The sequence below is a fragment of the Acanthopagrus latus genome, chromosome 22 (assembly GCF_904848185.1).
Source record: "Acanthopagrus latus isolate v.2019 chromosome 22, fAcaLat1.1, whole genome shotgun sequence".
NCBI lineage: Eukaryota > Metazoa > Chordata > Actinopteri > Spariformes > Sparidae > Acanthopagrus > Acanthopagrus latus.
This window is the reverse complement of record NC_051060.1, coordinates 21,167,666-21,192,560: the sequence shown is the minus strand read 5'-3', so window position 1 is coordinate 21,192,560 and position 24,895 is coordinate 21,167,666. Positions and strand designations below refer to the sequence as shown.

The 24,895-nt window shown below is 45.3% G+C and overlaps 1 protein-coding gene across 2 annotated transcripts; it reads right to left on the bottom strand.

Moving 5' to 3' along the window:
* Positions 1-10: 10 nt before the first annotated feature.
* Positions 11-24,485, bottom strand: LOC119012384 (mitogen-activated protein kinase-binding protein 1-like). 2 transcript variants are annotated; one of them, XM_037086129.1, is made up of 33 exons: positions 23,747-24,485; positions 22,357-22,448; positions 19,665-19,724; positions 19,193-19,250; positions 18,049-18,219; positions 17,493-17,630; positions 17,118-17,300; positions 16,292-16,452; positions 15,746-15,935; positions 15,428-15,559; positions 15,147-15,334; positions 14,968-15,059; positions 14,762-14,887; positions 14,366-14,436; positions 11,760-11,881; positions 11,572-11,647; positions 11,359-11,470; positions 11,200-11,263; positions 10,809-10,919; positions 10,491-10,666; positions 10,257-10,297; positions 9,408-9,608; positions 9,181-9,314; positions 8,883-9,049; positions 7,241-7,444; positions 6,887-6,953; positions 5,968-6,111; positions 5,330-5,499; positions 4,570-5,157; positions 4,392-4,479; positions 4,211-4,299; positions 2,345-2,430; positions 11-1,277 (listed from the first exon to the last, which is right to left on the bottom strand). In XM_037086129.1, exons 1-33 carry the CDS (start codon positions 23,846-23,848, stop codon positions 1,038-1,040), a joined length of 4,644 nt encoding a protein of 1,547 aa, XP_036942024.1. In that variant the 5' UTR covers positions 23,849-24,485; the 3' UTR covers positions 11-1,037. The 2 variants fall into 2 exon arrangements, with proteins under 2 accessions (XP_036942024.1, XP_036942023.1); XM_037086128.1 differs by having other exon boundaries at positions 5,330-5,502; positions 23,747-24,483.
* Positions 24,486-24,895: the final 410 nt, after the last annotated feature.

Here is a 24,895-nt window from a genome sequence, read left to right as displayed (position 1 = left end):
ACAACCGGTGGAGTGTTTGCATTGTTTATTTGAGAGCTTGGGGAAGAACAGTGCTGCAGTTTGAAACTGTACGACAGAAAGAAAATCAGAGAAATATAAAATTAAAACAAACGTACACAGAGACGAACAGACATGATATGATAATACATGAAGCGATGAACACTCCTCCTGTGGTCCAGCTACAGTGCTCTGCAGTCAGGGAGACGCCATCAGGACAAAAATATGAGTTAGACCAAACAAAACATCTTCCCAGCACCATCAGCTGACACCTTCCTGATCCCTCGTCACTTTAACCGTTTCTATCCTCACGTCTTCACTGCACTTCCTCAAACCTCACACTTACAAACATGCTTATTCCATCTCAAGGCAGTGGCTAAAACTGGGTTTGTACCAGTGCAGGAGGGTCTCAGGAGCAACATCTGTGCAAGACTTCAGTCTGGAACTGTGTTTGGATTTCATTGTTCAAAAGAAAAGAATCAATAAATTGATCAAAAACCTTGTAAAATATTTGTAATTCCATGTTGTTGTTCTCCGGAGGATCAACCCTTTTATTTTTTTGGATACTTCATGGACTGAAAATGTGTCCTCAGTCACCCAAAGAGCAAAGTTTACATTTTTTATATTGAGTAGAAAAATAACAGCCAAATAGTTTATTCTGTCTTTTAATTGATTTTCTGAGGGCTCTCGACCCTTCTGACTACCTGCGCTCTTCCTGTAACCTCATCGTTTTTTTCTTTTTTGTCCTTCTGGCGTCTCCCTTTATAACAACTGTGATTCATTACTCGTGTTTATAAAAATTAAGATTTTTAAAAAGTAGAAAAAACAGACAAAGAAGAGCTGTGGCAGCTTGAAAAATAAGGCAACCTCTTCAATCTTTCTTTTCTCAGTGCATGAAACTCGACAATCCTTTTCTCTCATCGTCTCTGAATACGATCTGCATTCAGCCCGTGAATCGAAGGATCTTTGTGCAAATAACAATTGTGCAGTTCACAGTGCTTCTAGTTCCTGCTAGCGTCAGCGAGCGTCCGTCCGCCTCCTCAGGTCTTTGTGTCGAGTCTCCTCTCCACGGACTTGAGCAGCAGCTCGGCGTACTGCTCCAGCAGGGCCAGAGCCTTCCCACCTTCACCTGTGACCTCCTGGTCTACCTGGATCCCGTCACACCGCGAGGCGGGCTGAGGCAGAGAGTCCAGCTCAGCCTTGACTGTCAGGAGGGTCTCGGACAGGATGCTCCTCATTTCCTGCTGATCTTCACTGGGCTGCTGTCCCGATTGTAGCACCTGGTTTTGATGAATGTTTGAGTTAGAACGACACACAGACAGTCTGTCCATGTCAGACGTCACGACATGTTGTTCTAACTGTTGTCTGTCAGTTATTTTTGAGATCAATCGATACTGTTGTCTTTGTCTATTTTGCTACCTGATTAACTTCTCAAACGTGAGGATTTTCTCTATCTCTGTCTCATTATAGTGTGAATAACGAGTTTGTGAACACTTAGTTGGATTAATTAAGACATCTGAAGTCGTCCTTCGACTTCTTCTGACAGTCACCAAACGATGAACTGGAGAAATAATTGGCAGATTAATCGATTCTTTTATCGCCGACTGCCAGAAACTCTTTTTGCGAGGCAGTTTGACTCGTGGTCGCAACAAAGGTTGCAGTTTCGACCAGTGGGTGTCCTCGAAGGAACTACTGGCAGCGAAGGTCGTGGTTTAAGAAGTGATGACCAAGCGAGAGTTTGTTTGTTTGAAATCAACTCAAATGGGTTAGCGTAGCTGCTACAGCATCTGTTAATTCTAAGTGAAAGAAGAGCAAAGAGCAGCACTGAGGGCCGTTTATCAACTGACTCCAGCTGTTGATCTGATTGGTTGAAGTTCACCTTGTGATTGATGGTGACAGACAGATGGTTCGTCCGATCACCTGCCAAGTAGATTTTGAATGCGCCTGCTCTTATGCAAAACGGTTTCTAAGGACAAGTTCCAGATAGTTTTGTGTAAAAAAACATTCAGCGCATCAGTTTAGGTCTTAAAAAGTGCGTCACAAAACCCAAGATGTCCTACAAACAGTCAAAAAACACCCCAAATATTCAGTCTGCTATAATATTGGACAATAAAAAGGAGAACATCCTCTTATCTGAGGAGCTGGAACTGGTAGATGTTTTACATTTTAGCTTAAAAACAAAACAACCGGACAGTTTTTCTCTCCGTCATCTAAACCATGAACAGACGTTTTGTTTCCGCTCTATAAAAGTGTAAAAAGGTGTGAAAATACGCCTCATTCATAGACGTATAATTAACTCAGACCTCTTTGTTTAACCAACAAAGTGTCTCTACTGTCTCTTACTGACCGTCGTGTAGAGCATGACGGTCTTCCTCAGACTGGTGTGGAGCTCACGAGCAGCCTGCCTGCAAGTTTCCAAGGTGATGGAGTGATCTGCAGAGAGAAAGACAGAGAGAGAGAGAGAGAGAGAGAGAAGGACTCTTTCAAGTACAGCACAGCATGCAGGGAAAAAAAACAAAACAGAGACGCATAGAAACGAGCACACAGTTATCGAGCGGCGCATAGTGAAGGTGCAGCAAAAGGTCAAAGAGCGTCGAGAAAAGAAACAGGAATAAACTTGGTGGCGGAAAAGTAACAACACACGAGGAGGACGCGGAGAGAGGGAGAACTGTGAAAGTGAGAAAAATGATTTCACAGTTTGTATCCTCCGGCAGAAAACGCAGCTGTAGGTACAAGCGTGGACTTTGGAGGGGGGTGTCACTTAATGGCATTTATGGTTTCTGTGTTTTTTCAAATTGAAATGAAATGAAAGTCTGCAGCCGTCTCGAGGCGGTTATCGTCCACACAGCAGCAGGCATGAAGAACAAGTTGTTTCAAGATTCATCTCAGCATTTTAACTCAGACGCTTTATTTACTCAGCCAGTTAAAAAACCATCTTCAGCTAACTGAGGCTCTCCGAATCAGAGCGGCCTGTCACATAATACACTATTTCATTATGCATTTGTGTAAACACATAAAGAGCTGTAACATTTGCTTCTCAGAGGACAGAACTAACTCCTCCTGTCATGTCAGATTAGATTAATGCTCGCGATCTAACTGGAAGACGACTCACGACTTTGTACGAGCTCATGTCTGCTTTTTATAATAACAGAATAACTGGTTTCATCTGTCAGATATCGATGTTTTGTCACGTCGCTCGGCCTCTCATAGAACTGCAGAGTGTGACCTTTAACCTTTCAACAGTCACACTAATAAACATAAGTATTTATCGTTAAAATGTTGCTACTGGATCCACATTTAGCAACTTTTCTTTTTATTTCTTCAGGCATCTCATTGAGGCAACCGGTTGACTTGCAGAGTGAAGTTAATTCTAAACATGAACCAACAAGTTTAAGGCCTCAATTGAATGTATTCGTTAACAATTAAAGTTGAATTTTAAATAAAACATAACAAAGAATAGAAGAAATAACAATATTCATACATTTATCAACATCATTGTCTTACTATAACATAAATAATGAACCATTGACTATAAAATATAAGAAATCTAAAGATTAATTGAGCCAAAATTGACAAAAAACTAAATAGATGTTAATTAATATTAACTGTATGTTAATGTCTTGACTTGGCTCACGTTGCCTCTGATTGGTTAACTTGGGAGTTGCAGGTTCATAAGTCGCCCTTCAGCATCCATCAGAGAATAACCGGGAAGTTATTCTAGTACAACAGAAACAGGCATGAATGTGTTCAGAGTCGTCTGCGATCTTTTGGATTTGATCGTGAGCATTATGTGCACGGATGACACGGAGCGGCTCTCTCCTTTGACTGAAATCTGAATGTGCTCAGAGAATTTTAAAGCTCTTTAGATTTTTTCAATGTCGAGTGGAATTTCAAGCCCGCTGCGTAAAGAAAAAGAAAAATCTGTTTCAAGTTTTTGAGCAGCCCGAGTAAAAGCCGCTTCAATCGTGTTTTTTTTAATCATAGAAATGCCTCAAAAATTATATTTTATCTCCCTTTCCGCTTTTGTTACTTCAATGAGCAGTTTCTCAAAATTCACCAAAAGAGCAGAATTGAAAACATCCTCTCGACTGTGGAGTGTTGACAGCAGGAGACGGACCGGACAGAAGGGAGAGGAGTGTGAAGAGATGCAGTGAGGAAGAGGAGGAGCTGTCGAGACGGACAGGTTAACACAAGAGCAGCTCGGAGGACCGACCTGGCTGTGGGTCAGAACCCGGTGAGTCCGCCTGTTCCGGCACCAGAGGGCACTCTTTGGCTGCAGCCACCTGTCCTGCCTCCTTGGCACTGGGAGGAAACATCAGAACATGTGTGTCAGTCAAACTTTTTAACGATCACATCGACAGAACAGAAGAGGAACGTGTTTAGAGATGATGTACCTCTCTGACGCCGAGCTCCTCTTCTGCTTGATCGGTAGTGAACTTGGCAGAGAATGATCCGGGCTCAGAGACGGCTGCCTGACCCGGGCTGCAGGCAACAAGATCGACTCAAAGTCACACACAGGAAATCTGCTTTCTAGTTTCTTACTCATCTTCAGTATATGACCGGCTGTCTCACCTTGACTTCCTGGAGCAGGTGTGACGTCGCATCCGGGGTCTGCGGTGGGAGTACAAGCCCTCGCCAAGCCCCCGGACCAGCTCGCGCTCGGACTCATGTCCAGGCAGAGGCTGCGGCGAGGGCTGAGAGGCTGTTTGGGGAGCGGGATGCGAGAGGGTGGGACGTTCTGGGTGAGAGCGGTGGGTGAAACTGCAGCTGTGGGATGTGGGTGACGACCTGATAAGAGGGGCGACGCTGATGAGGCGGTGACAGGAGAGGACGCGAGCAGGGGCGCCTCGAGCTCCCCGCAAGACCTCCTGCTCTTGGGGAAGGAGGGGGAGCCCGGCGGAGTGCGAATCTGGATGCCCTCTCCCAGCGAGGAGGAGCGGCTGCTCTTGGCCATGGAGCTGGCCGTGGGGTTCATGTAGGAGTGCTGGGGCTTGAGTTTGGGGCTCTCCCAGGGCAGGGGGGACCGGGGAGACCGCGGGGAGCCGGGGGAGGGGGAGGAGAAGTGGAAGGACGGCCCGATTGTGTCGTGATCCAGGAAGAACTGCTGAGGCCTCCTGCACGACTCGCTGTGGTCACTAGAGGGCACAGGTGAGTGAGGAGCTGGAGAACAGAAGGCACGAGCGGAGGTTATTGTGACTGATTTTGAGAAAATAGAAGTAAATCCATCATGTTACGTTACTTTTCTGCATATTAACTTGATAATCTGGTCTAATTCAGCAGAAATGGCAGCAAATATTTAGAAATAAATCCACAAGAAGATGCTGAAACGCACCGTCTGATGTCAGGTTCTGGGCTGAGTACGTCCTCTGCAGAGACGTCGCTCTGTCCATCAGCGGCGAAGCTTTGGACGGAGGGTTGGACAGCCTCCACAGGTGGGACCCCGAGGTCTTCTTCCTCAGAGGTCTGTGAGTGGGAGTGCTGTCATTCTCCGGAGCGTCGGACCTGCTGAGAGGCAACACAGCAGCTCTGAGATCAGTCGGTCACAAGCAAACATCAGCTGTGTCCGTTCATATTTTCATTTTCTCGCGCTGTCCGTGCCACAGTCGGGCCACGCTGTATATTACACTGGCTGAATCTATTTGCATGTGCATAATTACTTTAGCTGAGAGTTCACTTTCTGCCTGCCTTTGTTTACCCGCATCCATTATTAATGTGTAAGAAACAGCAGAACTGTTCTGGTTGAAAACAGAGTTAAAATGTGGCGGCGGCTCTGCGTGACTTCAGGAGAGTCCTGGCTGTACGTACGTGTGATGAAGCATTCGCTCCGTGTGGTCTTATTAATGTTTAATCGTCAGTTATCTCTGCAAACAGAGCTCCTTTTTGTGCTTTCTGGATGTTTTGCATTTATGATTCACTAACATGTTCTTTTCACGGCAGCACAGATTCTAAAATAACACCCTGTCTTCTTACTTCGGCCCCTCGCTCCGGTCAGGGGACGCGGGGGTCTTGTCGTCGGTGCCGTCCTCCATCATGGGCCGCACTTTGGACACCGGGGGCTTCGGAGAGAGGCTGCCTTGTTCCTTTCCGTGCACTTTGGCAAACAAAGGGAAGCTCCTGCACAGAGAGAAGGCATTATAAATACATACAGAACACAATTCTCTACTGCAAGTTAATGGGATTTCTTGCAGCGAGTGAGACGAGGACGATAAATATAAAGACAAAGACCGCAGTTTAGCACAAAGGCTGAAAACTAGCCTGGCTAGCAACTAGCAAACGTCCAGCAAAGCAAACCATAACATGTTGTTTTGTATAGATTAAACAAACAAGATATAAAATGCTAATTAGTTAGCTTTAGAGGAGCTGGAAGGCCGATATTATTAACTTTGTATTCTGAGTTTATAGTGACAATAAATGCATTCTGGTTCTTTTTTTGTAATTAGTTTCGTAATTAAGTACAATTTTGTGACTATTTTCCTCTTTTGCGACTTTATACTTCCAGTCTACAACATTTTGGAGTCAAATATTGTACTTCAACACCACTAAAATCATTTAAATTCTCACAGTAAGTGACTAGTTTTTAGTAGACAGAGCCAAAATTGTGCATTTTTAGATGAATGTTTTTAACCTCCTAATCAGATAAGAAAAAAACAGCGATTCTTATCATATGTTGTTTTATAGTTAGATGTCTCCCTGCATTCATGGTCAATACAGAAAATCAGGACACATGTCCAGGGGTATATAATAGAAGAACCCAAACATGGTTAACAATGTCATTTTCACTCTGACAGCAGATGACACAGATGGTTTAGCAGAGCGGCGTGCGTGAGTCCACACGGGGTTTGTAATTACAGCTGTGAGGCCGGACTGGTTCTGAAGTGGTCGACGGTACCTGTTATTATGTCCTCTGGCCAGGAAGCGTGAAGACATACTGAGCCTGGGGACTCGGCTCTGCTCAGCTGCGGACGGACATCAAGAAGACATCGAGCGTGAGGAAAAAAAAAATGAATTCAATGAAAATATAGACGGTGGCAGAAAGAGAGAGAGAGATGAACAACAACAGGCAGTGACACGGAGAGAATAAACTGAAAAAGAAACTGAAAGAGAAACTGGAAGCCTGATCAATACTGTTCCTGCTTCAGTTAAAGGGACAGATGAACATTTTGGGATGAAGCGTATTCATTTTCAAGCGTTTGTTTTCGAACTATTCCTTTAAAGTTGCATGTGAGCGTCTGGCGTCTCCTACCGGTGCTGCAGCTCTCTGCCAGCGTCTCGAAGTTCTGCTTCAGGAAACCTTCTTGACTGCGGTCAGCGGCGCCGGTCACTGTCCTCAGAGCTTCGTCCATACTCGTCACTCGCACCACCCGCCCCTCTTCCTCCTCCTCCTCCTCCTCCTCCTCCTCCTCCTCGTCAGAGCTGTCCTGGCCGAGGGAATCCACATCTACAGAGTCTGAGGAGAAAACAGCAGCAGCTGAGGCACGAAGGAAAGAAAACGCTTTCCAAACCCTCCTTGACCTTGGTGCATCTATTGCACACGGCAGGCAGGTATCACATAATCCTTAACAAATGACCGGCCAACAACACGGAGGCTTATGTGTTCGTGTTATCTGACATATTTCCATCAGGTCTGAAACCTTCAAAAAAATAAAAAAAATCCAAGCCCCTGTGCGCTCAAATCCCTCTCGGCGGGTAGCGGCTTTACTGTATGTTGCAGGGAAATCTGGGCTTTCGTTTACATTTTAGCTTCTCGTTTTTTAAATCCGGCCCTTGACACACTTTGAGAAGACATTCATGACTTGAAACAGAAATGTAGACGGATGGAAAATACTGAAATATAGCGTGCAGGGGCGTCTTTGACATCTATTCAAGACTCCCTTGGCTTTGGTCTGTTTTATGAAAGCTCACTCTGCTATGACAGCAAGAAAAAACCTTCACTGAAAGCCGCTAACACTGATCTTAACGTCTTAAAGGAGACATCTTGTGTGTGTTATCAGGTTCATAACTTTATAGGTCACTACTAGAATAAGTTTAGATGACGCAGTGCTCAAAAAACACGTCTGAAACACTCTCTCACTGCGGACAACGACAGAGCAGCCGTGCTAAACCGCTTCTTACATGCAAAATCTAGCTGCGAGACGTAAAGTAAGCGTTGGTTGATGCAGGCTTTGACCTTTTTATCTTTCAAGACCTTTAAAATGTAAATCTTTAAAAGGGTTTATATAATATGTGAATTATTCTAAGGCATTGGGTTTCGTTTGTAGTACAATTTGTACACCTTTGGCAAAACTGAAGACGGTTTCTACGTAGCTTAGTGTAAGTAATATGGGTAGCTAACCCTTCGTGTTCTCAGGTGCGGATGTCTTACGTATGTTTCCGGTCCAGAATCTGCTCAGAGTACGTTCAAAACCATTATTTCTGCAGCGGATTTTGGACAGACAGTACACACCGTGTGAAAACAAGTCCGCTAACCGATTGATGAAGGTGAAGCAGCTCTATGGTCACATTTTTTTTTAAGTTCAACAGAGTATCTAACTAACATTGGTAGCATGCTAGCTGTGGGTTCATTTTCCTTTTGACAAACTAGTTAACTAAACTGGTTGCTCACTAATTTGTTTTATTTTTCCTGCTTCAGTATCAAAGTGCATGAAAACAGAGCGATGATTGTCTTCTCTCCTGTGTTAGCGGCAGCATTTAGAGGCGTAAGGAACTCCATTTCCTTGCCTTGGGGAGGATGCATCTTTAATTACAGACACAAAACTAAACTGTGTGGAAATGAGGCTCTGCCACACAGTCTCGTCTGGTAGAACCACTGGGGGCCCCTGAAGTTACCGACTTCAAGGGCTAAATCTTTTGTTTTCAGTTTGTGTTTCTTTGGCGTAAGACCTCACCATCCGGGACACGATCCGGGCTGGACTCCCTGCTGTCGTAGCCCAGAGAGCAAGCGCTGTCCGGGCTGCGGCTCTGCTGGCTCTGCTGGCTCTGCTGGCTCTGCTGGCTCTCACTGCGGATCCCTCGCCCCTGCGCCCTGCAGCGCTGCTCCTCCACCATGTAATCACTGACGTATGAGAAACAAGGGAGCGGGGGTAACAATGAGGAGGAGGGGGGAAAAAAAACATTACGCCAAGAACAGAAAAAGCACTTTTGTTCTCTCTCAGCGTCGTCGTGATCGCTTGAGTGAGGACTTACCTGCCCTGCAGACTCGACTCGTCGTCGGGCTCCTCGGGGTACAGCACGGCTCCATCAGTCCCCCTCGTGCCCTTGGACGGCTGCGAGGACAGCCAGGACAGCCGATGCCTCCTGGCTCTCTCCTCCGACTGCGGCTGCAGAAAGTGATAGATGACACAGCCGTGCAGTTACAAACACAGACGGACAGCTTCCTCTTTGTCTCTCGTTAACATCAGAGCCGTGCGTACCTGGGGCTCCTGGAGGCTGGACGTGCTCTGCCTCTCCCTGTCGTGAGGGGGGCAGTTGGGGTTCTTCTTGTGGGCAAAGGACTCAAGCTGCCTCAGGTCCATCATGGATTTGACCATCACCTCCAGAGAGCCCATACGATGGGACCAGCGCCTGCGAGGGCGCCTGGAGGAGTCGGGGGTGACCTGGCCGACGACTCCGTGCTAGAATAAAGGAGGTACGTGAAAACGTTGCCTCGGTGAACAATGATTTTTTTTTATTGAAAAGGACATGAATAAATAATATCACACGGCAGCTCAGGAAATTAAAGTAGACAAGTACTAAACGAGACGTCTCAGATGAGGCCGTGTGATCTAGATTTTTAGCGCTCCCACTATTTCAGAATGGATTTCACATAGCTTTTTATCGCTGTTAAGACTCGGCGGGAGGGAATTTCCCCTCCGGTACATCACAGAGGATTTAATCTCATGTGTGGTGGAGTGAAGCCAGAGATCCTTAAGCCACTTCGGTCCCTCTGAAGTACTGACAGAAATCTTGAAGAGGTGGCGGCGAGGCGTCAGCTGAACCGCTCATCATCAGCCGTCCATTTCCCACATAATCAAAGCACCGCGCTGGTTATTACACGCCGTAAATAAGCGTTAAGTATCTGACGGGGAACTGAATTAGAGTTTTTGTTGGAGTTTAGCTCCTCTTAATGGAGCTCATGAAATATGTAGTGAAGACTTTGAGGGAATTTAATGAAGGGCATTAGGTGTATTTTTGGGTGAAATTGATAAACATGCTGTCCCCAACGTAGAGACTATTTTCTCAGCAGTCAAAGCTGATGGACGGATCGTTTAAACACCACCAACCTTCGTCGGCTCCTCCCAGTCCTGCCCTTCGTCCGAGCCACCTGTTGCATGAAAGAGCGCGATAATGAGAAGCTGCAGGAAAATAATGAAATAACACTGTGTTTGATCTCTGCGTATCACAAGCTGCCCTCCGCGGAGAGATAAAGGTCAGGATCACCACAGATGGCGGATCCTCAGACACCCTCCGATGGACGACAACGCAGTCATCGCGGCTGATAAACGTTTGTACGGTACCTGTGTCCTCCTCTCCGTGGCTGCTGTCAGAGGAGGTGTTGGTCGCAATGTCTTCTGGGTCGTTGGCGTCTTCGTTCTCCGCTCCGTCCTCCTCCTCTTCCTCCTCCTCCTCCTCGGGCTCACGGTCACTGTCGGAGGATAAACCACCCAGAAGGGGAGCGCTGTGTATCTCTCGCCTGGAGCAACACAGTCAGACAACATGATGAGCGTTCTGCACAGCTTTAATACGTGAAACTTGGTGTATTGTTATGAAGGTGAAGCTGAAGGTGGTTGTATGTGTGTGTGTGTGTGTGTGTGTGTGTGTGTGTGTAGTTTCACCTGAGACTGGAGGTCTTGCAGGGCGGTGCGTTCGGGTTCTGCCGGAGCTGGCAGAGCCTCGCCCTCATGCTGATCGTCAGCTCCGGGGCCAGTCGCCACACAAAGATACAGCTGTGAGATAAAAGCATTCGGGCATTAAAAATTCAACGTTTCATTTCAGCCTCACTATTGAGGAAACTGTCTGCAAACACATTTCCCCGGCTCATTTCCTCCGGCAGCGAGAGGCCGGGGATGATTTTAATTTTGGGTGGCGCTCCAGTCCTGGTTTCTCTACAGTAGTTTCATTCTATTCCTATGTTGATATCTCAGTGTTATCAAAACTAATGATTATAATTTATAAAGAAATACTGAGTTTTAAGTGTTGGATCTTCCTTGAGCACGTCTGTCTCACCTGTCCCCGGACACAGAGATCAAATGCTTGCAGTCGTTGGTGAACTTGATCCCAGTGACGATCTCTGTGAAGCAAGAAATACAGCGAAGTGAGTTAAATCAACAGTAATTCCCCAAAAACTTATAAATAAATGACGGTGCACGTGAGGCGTTCTGATACCGGAGTGTCCAAACATAGTGGCGACACACTCCCCGGTGTAGAAGTCAAAGATGCTGATGTTTTTGTCGGAGCAGCTGGTGGCCACGTACTGACCCGACGGATCGAGCTGAACCTGCCCGGATGGAAAAAAAAAAAGAGAATCCAGGTCAAACACACTGAGTTTATACGGCAGGTGAGGGGAAAAGGCTTCAGGAGCGCGGAGGAAGACGTTACCCTGAGCAGACTGCCGTCCTCACTCAGGGATCCCTTGTAGAGTTTCTTCTGTTTGCCACTGCTGATGTTGAAAATCCTGAAGGAGTCAGAAGTCAGAGGGGAAAAGAAAAAAAAAAACGTCAAAATGTCTTTCTACTACGACTCATCGAACCTTTCAGAAACACGCACGCACATTCCCACGCGGTCACCTGATGCAGCGGTCCTGACAGCCCACAGCGGCGTACTTGCAGGTGGGGTCCACACTCATGTCGTACAGGGTGGTCTTGCTCACCATGTGGTGGGAACGCCGGAACCCGGTTCCTCTCTCAGTCTGTAAAACAAAAGAAAACAGCATTTATTTATTTAAAAGGCTCACACTTAACTAAATACAGTTAGTACCGACTAAAACCAGAAGTTCTTATTTACAAAATACATCCTGACATTTGTGTTTCATCGTGTAAATCACGAGTTCACCTCGAATCATTTTTACCTCAAGTTACCTCTGCTACCTTTATTTCTGTTCTCATTTTGGGAGAATTAGTCTCAGAGAGCAAACTGAGACAAGTCAAATTCATCCAGGAACAAGAACAAGACTTTACGCAGCAGTTGTTGAGCCGTAAAGCATTTTTTAGTGGTCGTTTAATAAGGATTTGCGATTGAATTAATGTATAGAGGGGCCAGTTTTTCCAAAAGTTGATGGGATCAGAGGGAAAGCTGCGACATTAAACATTGTGTCAGCATCTTTCATGGGTTGACACTAAATTATTCACACTCCCTCTTCATTTTTCATTTTATAGCTAACTGACAGTTACTGTGGTTAATACAGTGGCGTCTGATGCCCCTCCAACCGGCGTGTATCACTAATGATGTTGTAACACCAACAAAAAATGATTGATAGATGAATTAACATTAAAAAACCAGGCGAATTAAACCATAAATTCATAATTAAACAACTCCACCCAACTCCCTCATTATATGTCAAGTTAGTACTAACACACACAGCAGTTTATCATTGATTATGACGCAGCAGCAGGACACAGTCAAGTGACTTTATAGGGGGTTTTAAAGGGGGTTTATAGTTAAAAGTGTCAACATGAATAGCCAAACTGACCTGGCTTTATTCTGCATGTTAGTGTGTCACATAACGAGCTGCAGGAACTGAAGCTGCAGTGGATTACGTGCGTCTGTGTTGTTTGTGAAAGCAGGAAGCGAACATGAGCCTTTGTATTCAGATATCTTAAAGTTGCACAGATCAGTTTGAATCAGCATCAGCACGCACAAACACACACACACACACACACACAGAGCTGATAGGCCTGAAACAGCACGAAGGAGACAACATGAAGTATCTGCCTCGGTTTGAGTTCGGCAGAGTGAACGCGCCTGGCCGAAGACCCAATTTGAGTAAAAGTCAAATCATTTTTTTGGAAGTTTTGGTCCGTCGAAATTCTGTATCTGTGCATCCAATCACACACACACACACACACACACGGGTCAGAATCCTTCAGAACGCACAGATAATAACGATACCAAAGCGAAGAGGATGCTCATTTAGCGCAGACCTGTCACAACAAGTTTCCACCGTGGATCCTGTGGTTACGAGTTCTGGATGACTGAGGAGTTTTTAGCCGAGCACTAACAAGCCTTTTGTTTATTGTGCTCTGCGACGTTCACGAGTCGACGCAGTGGCCTGAATCGTGTCTTAAGTTTAACAAGAATGCAGTAACTTATGCAACTCTGACCCGAAGGAAACGTCGTCCCAGTAACCCAGAAGCAGAATCCAGAGGAAAAGGGCTGCAACAGGACGCCTCCTTCATCGCATTCAGTTACACAACTTAAAGTCCAAACGCGCCTTTTGTGGTGAAAGCTGCAGAGTTTTATGAACAGACGGAAGCTATACAGATTGTGTTGCTGCACAATGAGGCAGAAACATGAAGAATTAATGGAGAATTTGAGTGCCGAGCACAGATTAACTCCTCATTGTGTCTATTATGGCCAGAAAGAATTCATAGTGATTATTTTCTTTTTACAAATTATTTTTTTTTGTGGAAGTAATTCTGTGGTATAATCAGAGCGTTCCTCTGTACCAAAATATTGTGTCATACTAAAAGAATAGTTGATGTTTTGGGAAATAAGCTTCGTCCTTGCTTGTCGAGAGTTAAATGAAAAGTGTAACACAACTCTAACGCTTGGAGCTGGCTAGCAATTAGCTTAGCTTAGCACAAAGTCTGGAAATGGGGAAAACAGCTGGCCTGGTTCTGTCCAACAGGAACAAAAAACTCCAACCAGCATCTCAAACACTCGACTTACAGACACGTATTATCTTCTTAATGTTGTACAAACAGTTAAAACACAAGCAGGCTAGCTGTTTCCAATCTTTGTGCTACGCTAAGCTAACTGCATGCTGAGTTATATTGAGCTTTTCTATCAAACTCCCCAACAAGGAAGTGATTGAGTGCATTTCTCTGCAGGCAATTAGCTTAATTTAGCACAAAGTCTGGAAATGGGCATCAGCTAGCATAGCTTAAATGTTTTAACACCGTTTGTTATACAGAATAAACAATTTATGTGCCAATAAATGAGTTTTTCGAGGTGCTAGTTGACAGATTTTGATACCTTTTGACAGAGCCAGGCTAGCTTCACCCAACAGACATGAGAGTCTTATTGAGCTCTCAACAGCTGGATAGCTTAGCTTAGCTTAGCTTAGCACAAAGACCGTAAACAGGGGAAACAGCTAATCTGGTTAGCTTGTTTCGACCCAAACTGGAAGGAAACATACTCGATGACAGCTGATTCTAGCTCGGACGTGTCTCACCTTGTGTGCAGTGCGGAAATAGATGCTCTTGTCCGCCCCGCAGCTGATCATCCTCACCTGGTTGTCATTGGCTGAAGAACAAAGATGAAATTTAATGATGGCTTCTTTAATGCAAATATTGTGATAGACCTCATCTGTCAGCCCCAACTAATATCTTCAAAAGGGTTACCAATCCCATCTTAGGTTAAATTACTTAATCAAACACTAAATCGCAGGCAAGAAAAAGGCTTTGCTCGCAACAAACTGAGCTCCACCTGACTACACATGTACAGTTGTCATCTTATGTTTAAACAAGCGGAGCTGCGAGCGAAATAAAAGCGGGACTTTGTGTGGGACTGAATGGAGATGAAAGTGAGGATTAAGAACAGATTAGCTGTCAGATGTTGACGATCTCACCAGCGAAGCGGACGGCTGTTATGGATGAAGAGTGCTCGTCGAGCGTCTGCACCAGACTGTAGTCGTCCTCGGCATCCAGGACGTGGATCAGACGGTCCCTGCTCGCCGTGGCCAGCAGCTTCAGACCTGACAGCGATGAGACGACTCAATCAGGTGTCGTTATAAACAAGTAAGTAAAAGTAAAACATACACACACACACACTCACCAGTTTCTGGTTGACTGTACTCGAGGCAGAGGATCTCGGCATCGTGGGCCTCCACTTTGAGAATCTCCTCCATGCTGCCGAGGTCATGAATCCTGCAGAATAACATTCATATTTATTTTTTTAAGCTAGAGGTTCATCTCAGTTCGTCATCACTCTCATCGTGAGGCTTCTTGTCCGACCTCAGCATCCCGTTGCGATCTCCAGACGCCAGGTGTTTGCCGTCTGGACTCACGCAGATGGTCCTGATGCCCGTCCTGCTCTCTGCTGTCTGTCCGTCTCCCGGTTTGTCCGCGTTCGCATTGGTTGTACTTTCTGGATCCAGCAGGGTGCTCGTGTTCCCATCCATGTAGATTATATTCAGGAGATCCTGCACAGCAACAACAGATGGAGCATATTGTACTTGTTGAAATGTTTTTTCGTTTTGACGGGAGGGCGTGCGGCGTCTGAAAGCGAAACTTACGCTGCTGAGGATGTTCTGAGAATGTGCCCAACCGTCCGTGCGCCACAGTCTGATGGTGTTATCAGCCGAGCAGCTGAGGAACGCCCCCGATGACAGACCAGCACCCAGTTCCCCAGGAACATCTGGGAACATCTGGGGAGGGATGAGAGAGAGTAGGTTTGAAGCTGGGTCGGTGTCGGGGGAATGTATGCAGGACAAACATTTACTTTTCTTTTCCTACTGTGTTTTCTTATGTTCTTGTTATTTCTGGGACAGTGGTTGTATTGATTAATCCCCCCAAAACGAAGCCCAGTCGATCACTTCCTCCCGCCCGCCTACCTCCAAGTCCCCGACGCAGGCGGCGTGGAAGAGGGCGGAGTGCACCTTCCCCACCCGGCTGACGTCTCTCACGTCCCACACGTACAGACTGTGGTCGTTATAGACGCAGCAGAGCCAGCGGCTCACCGGGTCGTAAGTCACGGCGATGGCGTCCGGGAAACGGGCGTCCGGTTTGGCGCAAAACAGGTGGCTGATGGGAAAGAGATGTGGAACAACGGCAACAGATGTTTGATTATAAATAGTCACATGTAATAACTGAGCTCTGTTCCCCAGACACTGAGTAATATAATCAGTCACACTCTTCATAAACACAGTGTAAAAATGATCAAACCATGGTTGCCAAGCACGGTAATTATGATTATTAAGCTAATTATGGTTATTCTCTCTTCCATAAAACCCGCTATTGACTTCCTCAGACATCCAGGAGTGATTTCCACTGTGAGATCTTGCCACTTGAGACAGGACACACTATAAATAGAGGGCATTTGATCCCCACACTGGATCCCTGCCAGGCACAGGCCGTGTTTCTGCTGAGCTCTTCCTCACCTGGCCTCGGTGACGGCCGACACGTCAGAGCCGAGGGCGTGCGGCCGCGGCAGCGTGCAGACGAAGTGCAGGTCGACGGGGCTGAAGGCTCGAACGGTCCCGTCAGCGCAGCCGCAGAAGACCAGATCCTCCGACAGAGACAGAGAGTGGGCCACGCCCGTCTGCAGAGGCAGGACACAACAGGCACATCAGCTCACTGCACAGCTCAATCGTTAACACGCCGGTGAAACACATTATAAGTGAGAGGGAGCACGAGTCCACAGCAGTGCTGATAAAGGTTACAGGAGGCTGCAGCGGAGCAGAAAGGCGTCCTTATTGGAGCACTTCCAAACACATCCTGTACTTGTCCTCGTCCCTGCTGCTAATCCGTCTCTGATCCTCTGACGGAGGACAGGAGCTGGACTCACACACCTCCATCCTCACCTCCTGATTCAACACCACAGCTGGACACTGAACACTCACTACTGGTAATACACAGCTTAACAAGGGATACATAAACAAACCATAGATTCAATCTGGTGACGGTAAATTAAATGAGCGGAATATCTTATTAATGGTGCAGAAATTTCATAAAAAACAGTTGAACTCTGTAGCTTAGCACTAAGACACGAAACAGAACAACAGTTAGCCTGGCTGTAGAAAAATTAAAGAAAAAAAAACACATCTATCCCCTTAAAGCTTCAAGGTGTCCCTATAGAAAAAAAACAAGAACTTTAGAGCTGCAGGTAGCTGTTTCCTCCTGACGTCAGCTAAGCTAACCTGCTGCTGCTTGTCGTCCCAAAACTCCTGGACACGACACATCAGACACTTCATGTCAGCGACTCACCCGTAGGTCCACCCACTTGTCCAGCATCCTCTTGCTGTTGAACTCGCACAGCAGGCCGGAGGACGTGATGCAGAAGGTGGAGTCGGACGCGGAGCCTCGTCCACAGGCCACGTCGCAGAAGAAGTTGTTTTTCAGCTCTCCCAGCAGCCCCGAGCGGCCGAGCAGAGGGACGGGAGCGCTGGCCTGCAGACCACAACAGACGGGTGAGGTGGGGAAGCTCAGAGTCAAGCAGAACACTGGCTGCACCTAATGACGTCTCAGACGGTGTTTGTGCATGTGTAGATGTAGAGTTTTAAAGCTAAAATATAGTCAAAATAATGAAGAAGGTTCCTCTGAAGGCAGAGAAAGGTTTCCGTTATCATCTTCCTGTCGTACCTTGCTGGCCTTGCAGTGGTCCAGGTACCAGAACTTGACGTGTCGGTTCCCCACGGTCACAAAGTAGGAGCTGTCCTCAGAGAAAGACACACCCGTCACCTTGCTGGACACCTTGTTGGTCGCCACGACTACATCTTTCTGCAAGAGAACAACAGAACAGTTTGTGTAAAAAAAAATAAATCACTTGAGCCCCATTACATCCTCGTTTTTAGACCTAAATCTTTACTGTGGCCGCTCAGCTGAGAGTGGAGGCATGCGCTCCGTCTGAAGTGGGTCAGATTGGGGTGTAAATAACGTCTTTTTAAATCAATTTGGGATCTCGGGGCTTCCAGAGACTGAGCCAGAAGAGCTATATGGAGCCATTTTGTGTTTTTTTTTTCTTTTTATAGTCCCCGTGTACCTCAGTTGTTTAGGAGACTGTGCGATGTTGATGGTGTTGCTGTAAATCTTCCCATCAGCGTGGGCGTGAGTAGAAATGTTTGGCTTTAACATAACGAGCATCGAGCATTCCCGTGGCACGGCGACATCAGTACATGAGGAGGTGATTTTTTCATACCTTCCACGCCCAGACGTTGACCATCATGTCGTGCTGGTTTCCCACGCTGACGATGTATTTGCCGTTGGGGGAGAACGCCACGCAGGAGATGCCGTATTTGTGCGACTGGAGCTCGGCCACCTGTCGTCGTTCCGCCACGTCCCACAGCCGCACCGCCGGGAGGTGACCGCTCTGGTGGAAGGAACGAAAAGCTCATGGTTATTAAAGAAAGGCCTCAGTTTGATGTTTAAGTGCCAGATCGCCACCAGCGTGGATCCACTAGAACAGTACAGTGGTCCGGTCTACCCAGTCCTCTCAGAGATAATCCTCTCTGCTCACCAAGTACAGTTAACTTGTCCCTGGACGGGCATTACTCCCTGTCAGGGATCAAAAGGTCAGCGGGCTATTTGTGCAGTCTCTTATTCTAATCATGCAGAACGACCTTTCAAAGGTCAGAGTTAGTAGGTGAGAGGAGAGGCAGCCTGACAATGGACGACATTCAACAGCAGACTGAGCTTCACACAAAGGAGGACAGAGAGACAAATAAAAAATTAAAAAAAGACGTGTGTCCTTGACGGGTCTGTACTTGATGTAAATTAGCCTCTGTGTGTTAATATGTGTGTGTGTGTGTGAGGAGCCTTTCTTATCAGATTACTCACTCAGGAGTATCTCAAACTCTTCTCCTCTTTCAACACTTTCTAGGGAAGAAAAACTCTCCTCTAATGTGTCTGGTTGATCAGAAGACTGACATATAAACATTTAGTGGTTTATTATGAACTTCAGCCCTGTAAGCTATAAAATTCAGCGTTTGCTTCCCTCTCACCGGCGGCACCCTCGTGGTTTTTGGTTGTGTGAACTTTGCTCTCTGCCGTCATGGCAACTACCGAGTGCTCATCCACTTACACAGAGAAGTCTTTAATCGGCTTTGATCGGCTGGGGCCGATTAAGACAGCGCGTGTTGAGACAAACACTGTAAGTACGACATACAAGCAGATGCTTGACTTAACGCGTTACAGCGGAACGACAGAGGGAATCCTGCTGCGATGTTCTCAATGAAACACGCTGAGTCCTCGCACTTCGTTGAGCTGCAGCCCGGAACAAACCAGCCGGCTAAATACACTCGAAATTCCTTGAAAAGATAAGAGTATGAAGTATGAAGACTCACCTCTCCTGTGACCAAAAACTTGCCATCAGGGGAGAAAGACAGAGCTGTGATCGTCTTCCTGCGTAGAGTCAGAGAAACAAACACTCGTGTTCATGTAGATTTGACATTTCGAATGTGCATTATGTAAGAATGTTTAAAGTTAAAAAAAACAGATTATCAACAGAATGTGAACAAGAAACAGTTTTAATCTTACGTCAGATACATGTCTGTACTGTGTTGCAGAGGCAGCTATTGGAGTTAGCATGCTAACAAGCTAGCCACACCAACACTCCCCAAGTGCTCCCAGCCTGTGCAGGGTAAGCAAATACGACCACTAGCTGCACGGCTAACTGAGCTAACTTTAGCATTTAGTGGTTACTCAGGTGGTATACTGCACCCTATTTTTATGGCGTATCTATTTGACAGCTGCCTAGATCTTACGTAATGCCCCTTTAACATTGTCCTATTTAAATGTATCTACGTTTAAACTCACCTTGAGGTGATAATGTGGTGCTGTCTGTTCTTCTTGGGGTTCAGCAGGACGACCACACACCTACACGAGAAAGTATATAATTAATACGCTATAAACTCACTGGATTGGAACAGATCTATAAACTTGTGTAACTTGTTCTGAGGCGAAGGTTTGGTGTGTTTCTGTTTAATCAGGGTGTTTGCAAGAAAACCCTTGTCAGACACATTTTCAGGTCGGTAAATAAATGAACTGAGCGCTCCTTTCACTGTGCACACATAGCTTACAGATGCTTAGTGATTACACCGTGACCTTATAGACTCTTATGTAACACAGGAATCCATCCAGCGTTACTCTAAACAGCGAGCCAGCGTTTATTAATCTCTATTGATCCTTAATTAAAATTCATTCTCTGACCTGTTAAAGCATTTTTCAGAAGATTACCGGCAAGAAAATCCAATAACACAGCACTCATTCATGCATTTATCCCTCTGGGCATTCATTCAACAATATATTTATTAACGCTCAAGAGCGCTTGCTGAAGTTAATCAACATTTTTAAAACACTGCGACAAAGAGGGGTCCAAGGTTAAACAACAATTAGAAGCATTTATATTAAAAAAAAGTAGCACGAGACAACTTGGACATGGACACTAAAACTGTCAGATGCAGCAGTGAATAAAAAACTGTTTGGGAAAAAGATTGATATTGTTCTCTTGTCTCGGAGCTAAACATGAAGGTACAGCTGGTTAGCTTAGCTAGCATAAAGACTGAAATCATGAGCAAACAGTTAGCCTCCCTCTAACCAAATGCAAGATAGTTTTGTAAAATTAACAGTATACAATTAAACAAATGAGATATAGCAGGTTCATTTGTAATCTTTAGAGTGCTGGTTGGTGGATTTAGCTACTTCTTTCAGTGACAGCTAGCTGCAGCTTTTTTTTGCTAAACTACGCTAATCTGCAACCAACTCCTCAGGGTCATCAGTCAAAATAAAGTCAAATAATTTAGCATTTAAAAGGAATAGTTTGACATTTAAGGAAAAACTATTGTGATGTTTTTCCTGTGCGCGAAGTTTGATACCACTCTTGTGTCACGAAGCTACAGTCAGTTAGCTTAGCTAGCATAAAGACTGGAATCATGAGGAAAGAGCTAGCCTCGCTGTGTCCAGAGGTAACAAAATATGTCTGATATTGTATAATAAAACAAAGAAGATATAACAAGTTCATTTTTTTTGCTTCAGTAGATGTTGGTTGATGGATTTTGTAACCTTTGAACAGAGATCGCTGGTGGTTTCTCCTTGTTTGCAGCCTTTATGCTAAGCTAATTAAAGCTAACTGGCTTCTTGGGGTAGCTTTACATTTATATTACATTAAATTTTACAAAGTGTAATTACCTTAATGTTAAACTATCCTTTCAGATGTGCAGAATGGAAGAATTTCAGTTAAAAGCATTCAAAATTTAACTAAAACAATCGTTGACATCTATGTCGAGTGTTGCAGAGATTTTTTTCTGACGTTAGCATGCTAACCAGCTAGCAATGACCCATCAGCTGAGCTAACTAGCTGGCAGAAGCTACACTAATAAGTGGATAACCTGGTTCTATGCTGCCTTCTGACATTCTGCATGTTTAAGACAACATGAAAAATAATAAATCACTCATATTAAACCCCAGCTTCATCACCGTGTTTTGATCATATTATTTGAAAGCTTCAAAGCAAAAGCGCAGTCTTGCTTCACGAAGTGTGTACATTATGTTGCCTTCGCTCTCTGATTCATTCACCTTTTATGTGTCTGTGCTTTTTTTTCCATATTCAAATAATCCAGCCCTAACCACATTGTTTCCTGCTGATAAAAAGTCATCTTCACTTCCTGTTTAAGCGCGACACAAAGCCCGGTGATCCACCTGTTTGTGTGCCGCCTGTTCTTCAGCGCCGTGCCAGGAAAAAAACAAAAAGCTGCTCCTGGTTCGACAGCTTGTGCAGATTTAAACTCAGACGGCAGGTGGATCGCCAGCCTGCGCACAATTTATAAAAGCTTTCTCAGAAAATGACACTCAGACCTAGATACAACACACGCCCACGTAAACGCACAGGAAGAACAATGCCTGCACACACACACGCAGCATGAACACCTTGATGCAGCAATATTGTAAACAACCATTGACCTTCTCAGTATTAATACAGCTTTGTTGGAAGATTTGAGAACAGCACAAAAGAGGCTCAGTGTGTTCTTTCAGTTCGAGGCCCACGGGAACCGGCGAGCTTGTTTTTTTTTTTTTAAAACTCAGCTTCCACTCTGGTGGCACGGCGCCTCCGAGGGGCCCCGAGCATCGCCAATATCAAGACTAAATCCTCCAACCTGCAGCTCACGTGCCTCCGTTTTTTTAAATAATTCTAGAAAACACAGCCAGTGTCAGTGTTTGCATGGAATTGATAATAATACTCAACACTCTTTACATGTCACCAGGAGAGTCAAAGGAAGTCCCCTCACCCTCCCTCCCTCCCGAGGACAGGTTGAAAAGAGGCTTTGTAGATGAGAAAACCCACAGAGCTCAACTCTGAGATGGTGCAGAGATAACACACACACACACACATTTGCACACTAGGCATCCACGTGAGGTAGATATGATAAGGAAGCTGCGAGCGTGCACGCCACGTTGATAAGTCGGCGGTCAGATGTGGAGATGAGGATGCAGGAGTGTCTCTCTTTCTCACCCTGCAGGATAGGCGACCAGGCCTGATCGGGGGTCGCAGGCCAGACCGCAGTTTCCTGAAGCGGTGATTCCCAACACCTTCTCCAAAGTCACCTGGAGGCGGGGAAAGAGAGACAACAAAGCACGTTTTTTTTTAACTTTTGAAGTGGAGGTATAAATACCAAACTGTGAGCAGGCCGTGATGTAACTAAGCAGCCTCGTCAATGAACCAAAGACAGAAATAGAACGGTTTGTTTACAACATGTGAAGACTAAATGCTGAGGGTCGGCTAACGTCTTCACTTTGTGCCTCTTCGTGCTCGCTTGCATTTTATCTTCGTCTGCTCAGATTCTCTGGGATTCGCTGATGTGTCTCACACTGACGAAGCTCTCGTGCAGCAGCGCTTCTTGAAAAACATTAGGAGTGATAGTATTACTTTATCTTCAGGGACAGATGTAGAGATGGGAAAAAAAAGGGTCGGGTTTAATCTGTTAATTAAACAGAAGAAGCAACAGAAGGACAATCTGTCTGTCTGTCTGTCTTGGGAATTATAAAGCAGCTGTTAAGTGTCACTGATGAGTCTGTGAGTCAATTAACTGGAGAGTTTCCAGTTAATTCAAACTTTTTGTTAATAGTGAAGGAGGCAATGTGTCGTTTGGGAGAAGAAATTCAAACTCAGACATCATTTTTTTCCCCCTCCATAACTGAATAAACTCAGCTGTTCTCAGAGAAAAAGTAATGTCAGCAGGTACACTGTTTGAAGCTAGGAAGGTGGCAGGGTCCGCCACACATAAACAAAGTACAATAAAGACTGTGTCGTCCCTTATGGTCAGTTTAATTATTCAGTTTATTCAGTCATGAAAACAAAGAGAGCTTGTTTATTTAGTTTGTTTAGGTATAAAATCAGAAGCTCTTTCTCTTCTCATTAACATTTCCTCCCCCAAAACTACACAATGCTCCTTTAATTCACTGCTAACACATAAAGAAATGCTTTATAAACCATTTAGTAAGCAATTAAAACTATAAACATCAGTAACAACTTTATAATATCCCATCCAAAATATGTGTATAGATGAACTACACAGTATTTATTAACCATCAGCTGACTGCTTAATAAATGTTTGATAAAGCATTTGATTGTTGAATTATTAAAAACTGAACATTTACTAATGATGGTTATTATATCACTTTATCTGCTTGTTTTTAAAAATAGGTTTGTTAATGGTTGGAAAGTAATTTCCTGCTCTTGATAAGTGAGTTATTATAAACCATTAATGACGACACAGTTGGGGGTTGCCAGGTTGTGACAGATCAGTTATAAGTTACCCAGAAAGACTTAACAGACAACTTGTTCCCGTTTAGTCCAGTAGAGATGATTTAACTACCGACTCTCTGGTTTCCTCCAGATTTACCTTGTTGCTCAGATCCTCCCTCCGGTGCTTCTTCTGCCGGGCTGAAGGAGACCGCAGCAGCTTCCTGATGCGACTTTTAATCGTGAATCCGTCTCCGGGCATCTTGTCCGGAGACCCGCTGACCGTCCGCAGCGACGAGAGGAGTGAGAGAGAATGAGCCTCCAACCAGCTCCACCTCCACCTGCACCTGCAGAGGTTTTCACACAGATCAGGAGTCCTGCTGCCGGGACATGTGGACTCACTTAATCTCTTGAGCGGGTTTTACTCTCCTCCTCCTCTTCCTCCTCCTCTTCCTCCTCCTCTTCTTCTGCCTGTGTGTCTCTCCGTCTGTCTCTCTGTCGGCCTCCTTCCTCTCCACCTCTGGACAGATGTATGTCGTCTCAGCGCGCCGCACGAGGAGAAATAGACCGCCGCTCAGCTGTTCGCCTGCGTGACGTCACGGGTTTTAATCTGGACCTGTGCTGGTCTCCTGATCACATCAATCAGCGCCTTTGTTGCGCTAATTGATTTAATAGGATTATATATAGAGAGAGAGACTTCAGGCTGGATAGCGGATGTTTGTTGGTGTCGCAGCCCCCTTTTTTTTTTGTTTGTTTGTCTGGCTGATAAAAGTTATCTGATCTAATGTTTGTCTGAGCTGACGTCATCTTCTGTGTCCTCTGAGGACTGTCATTGTCTCACTGATGTGTTATTAACTTAATTAAGATCATTACTGATGGTTCGATGCTCGAGTTTGCTGTTTTCTGACACAATAAAAGTTACAAACAGGACACATTACTTCACACACACACACACACACACACACACACACACACACACACACACCTGATCTTATTTAAATCAGTAAACTGTCACGTGCACAGTAGTGACCACGTGGGGAGCTTCCTGGCAAAACAGACCACGCCCCGCGCTGTCACTGGACCAATCACAACCACTGTAGAAATTAAATATTTTTCAGAATTTAGTCCATTTGTCCCAAAGTCATGAGGCTTTCAGTACATATTATTTGTTTTTGGACGTCACATCAAATCTCAAACCTTTTCATGCTCATTGAGTCCGGACGGCAAAACTAAAGGTGCTTAATTTATCTAGCAGTCAGCACTGAACCAGCTCTTACATTGAAAATTACAAAAAAAAAAATAGAGTTTA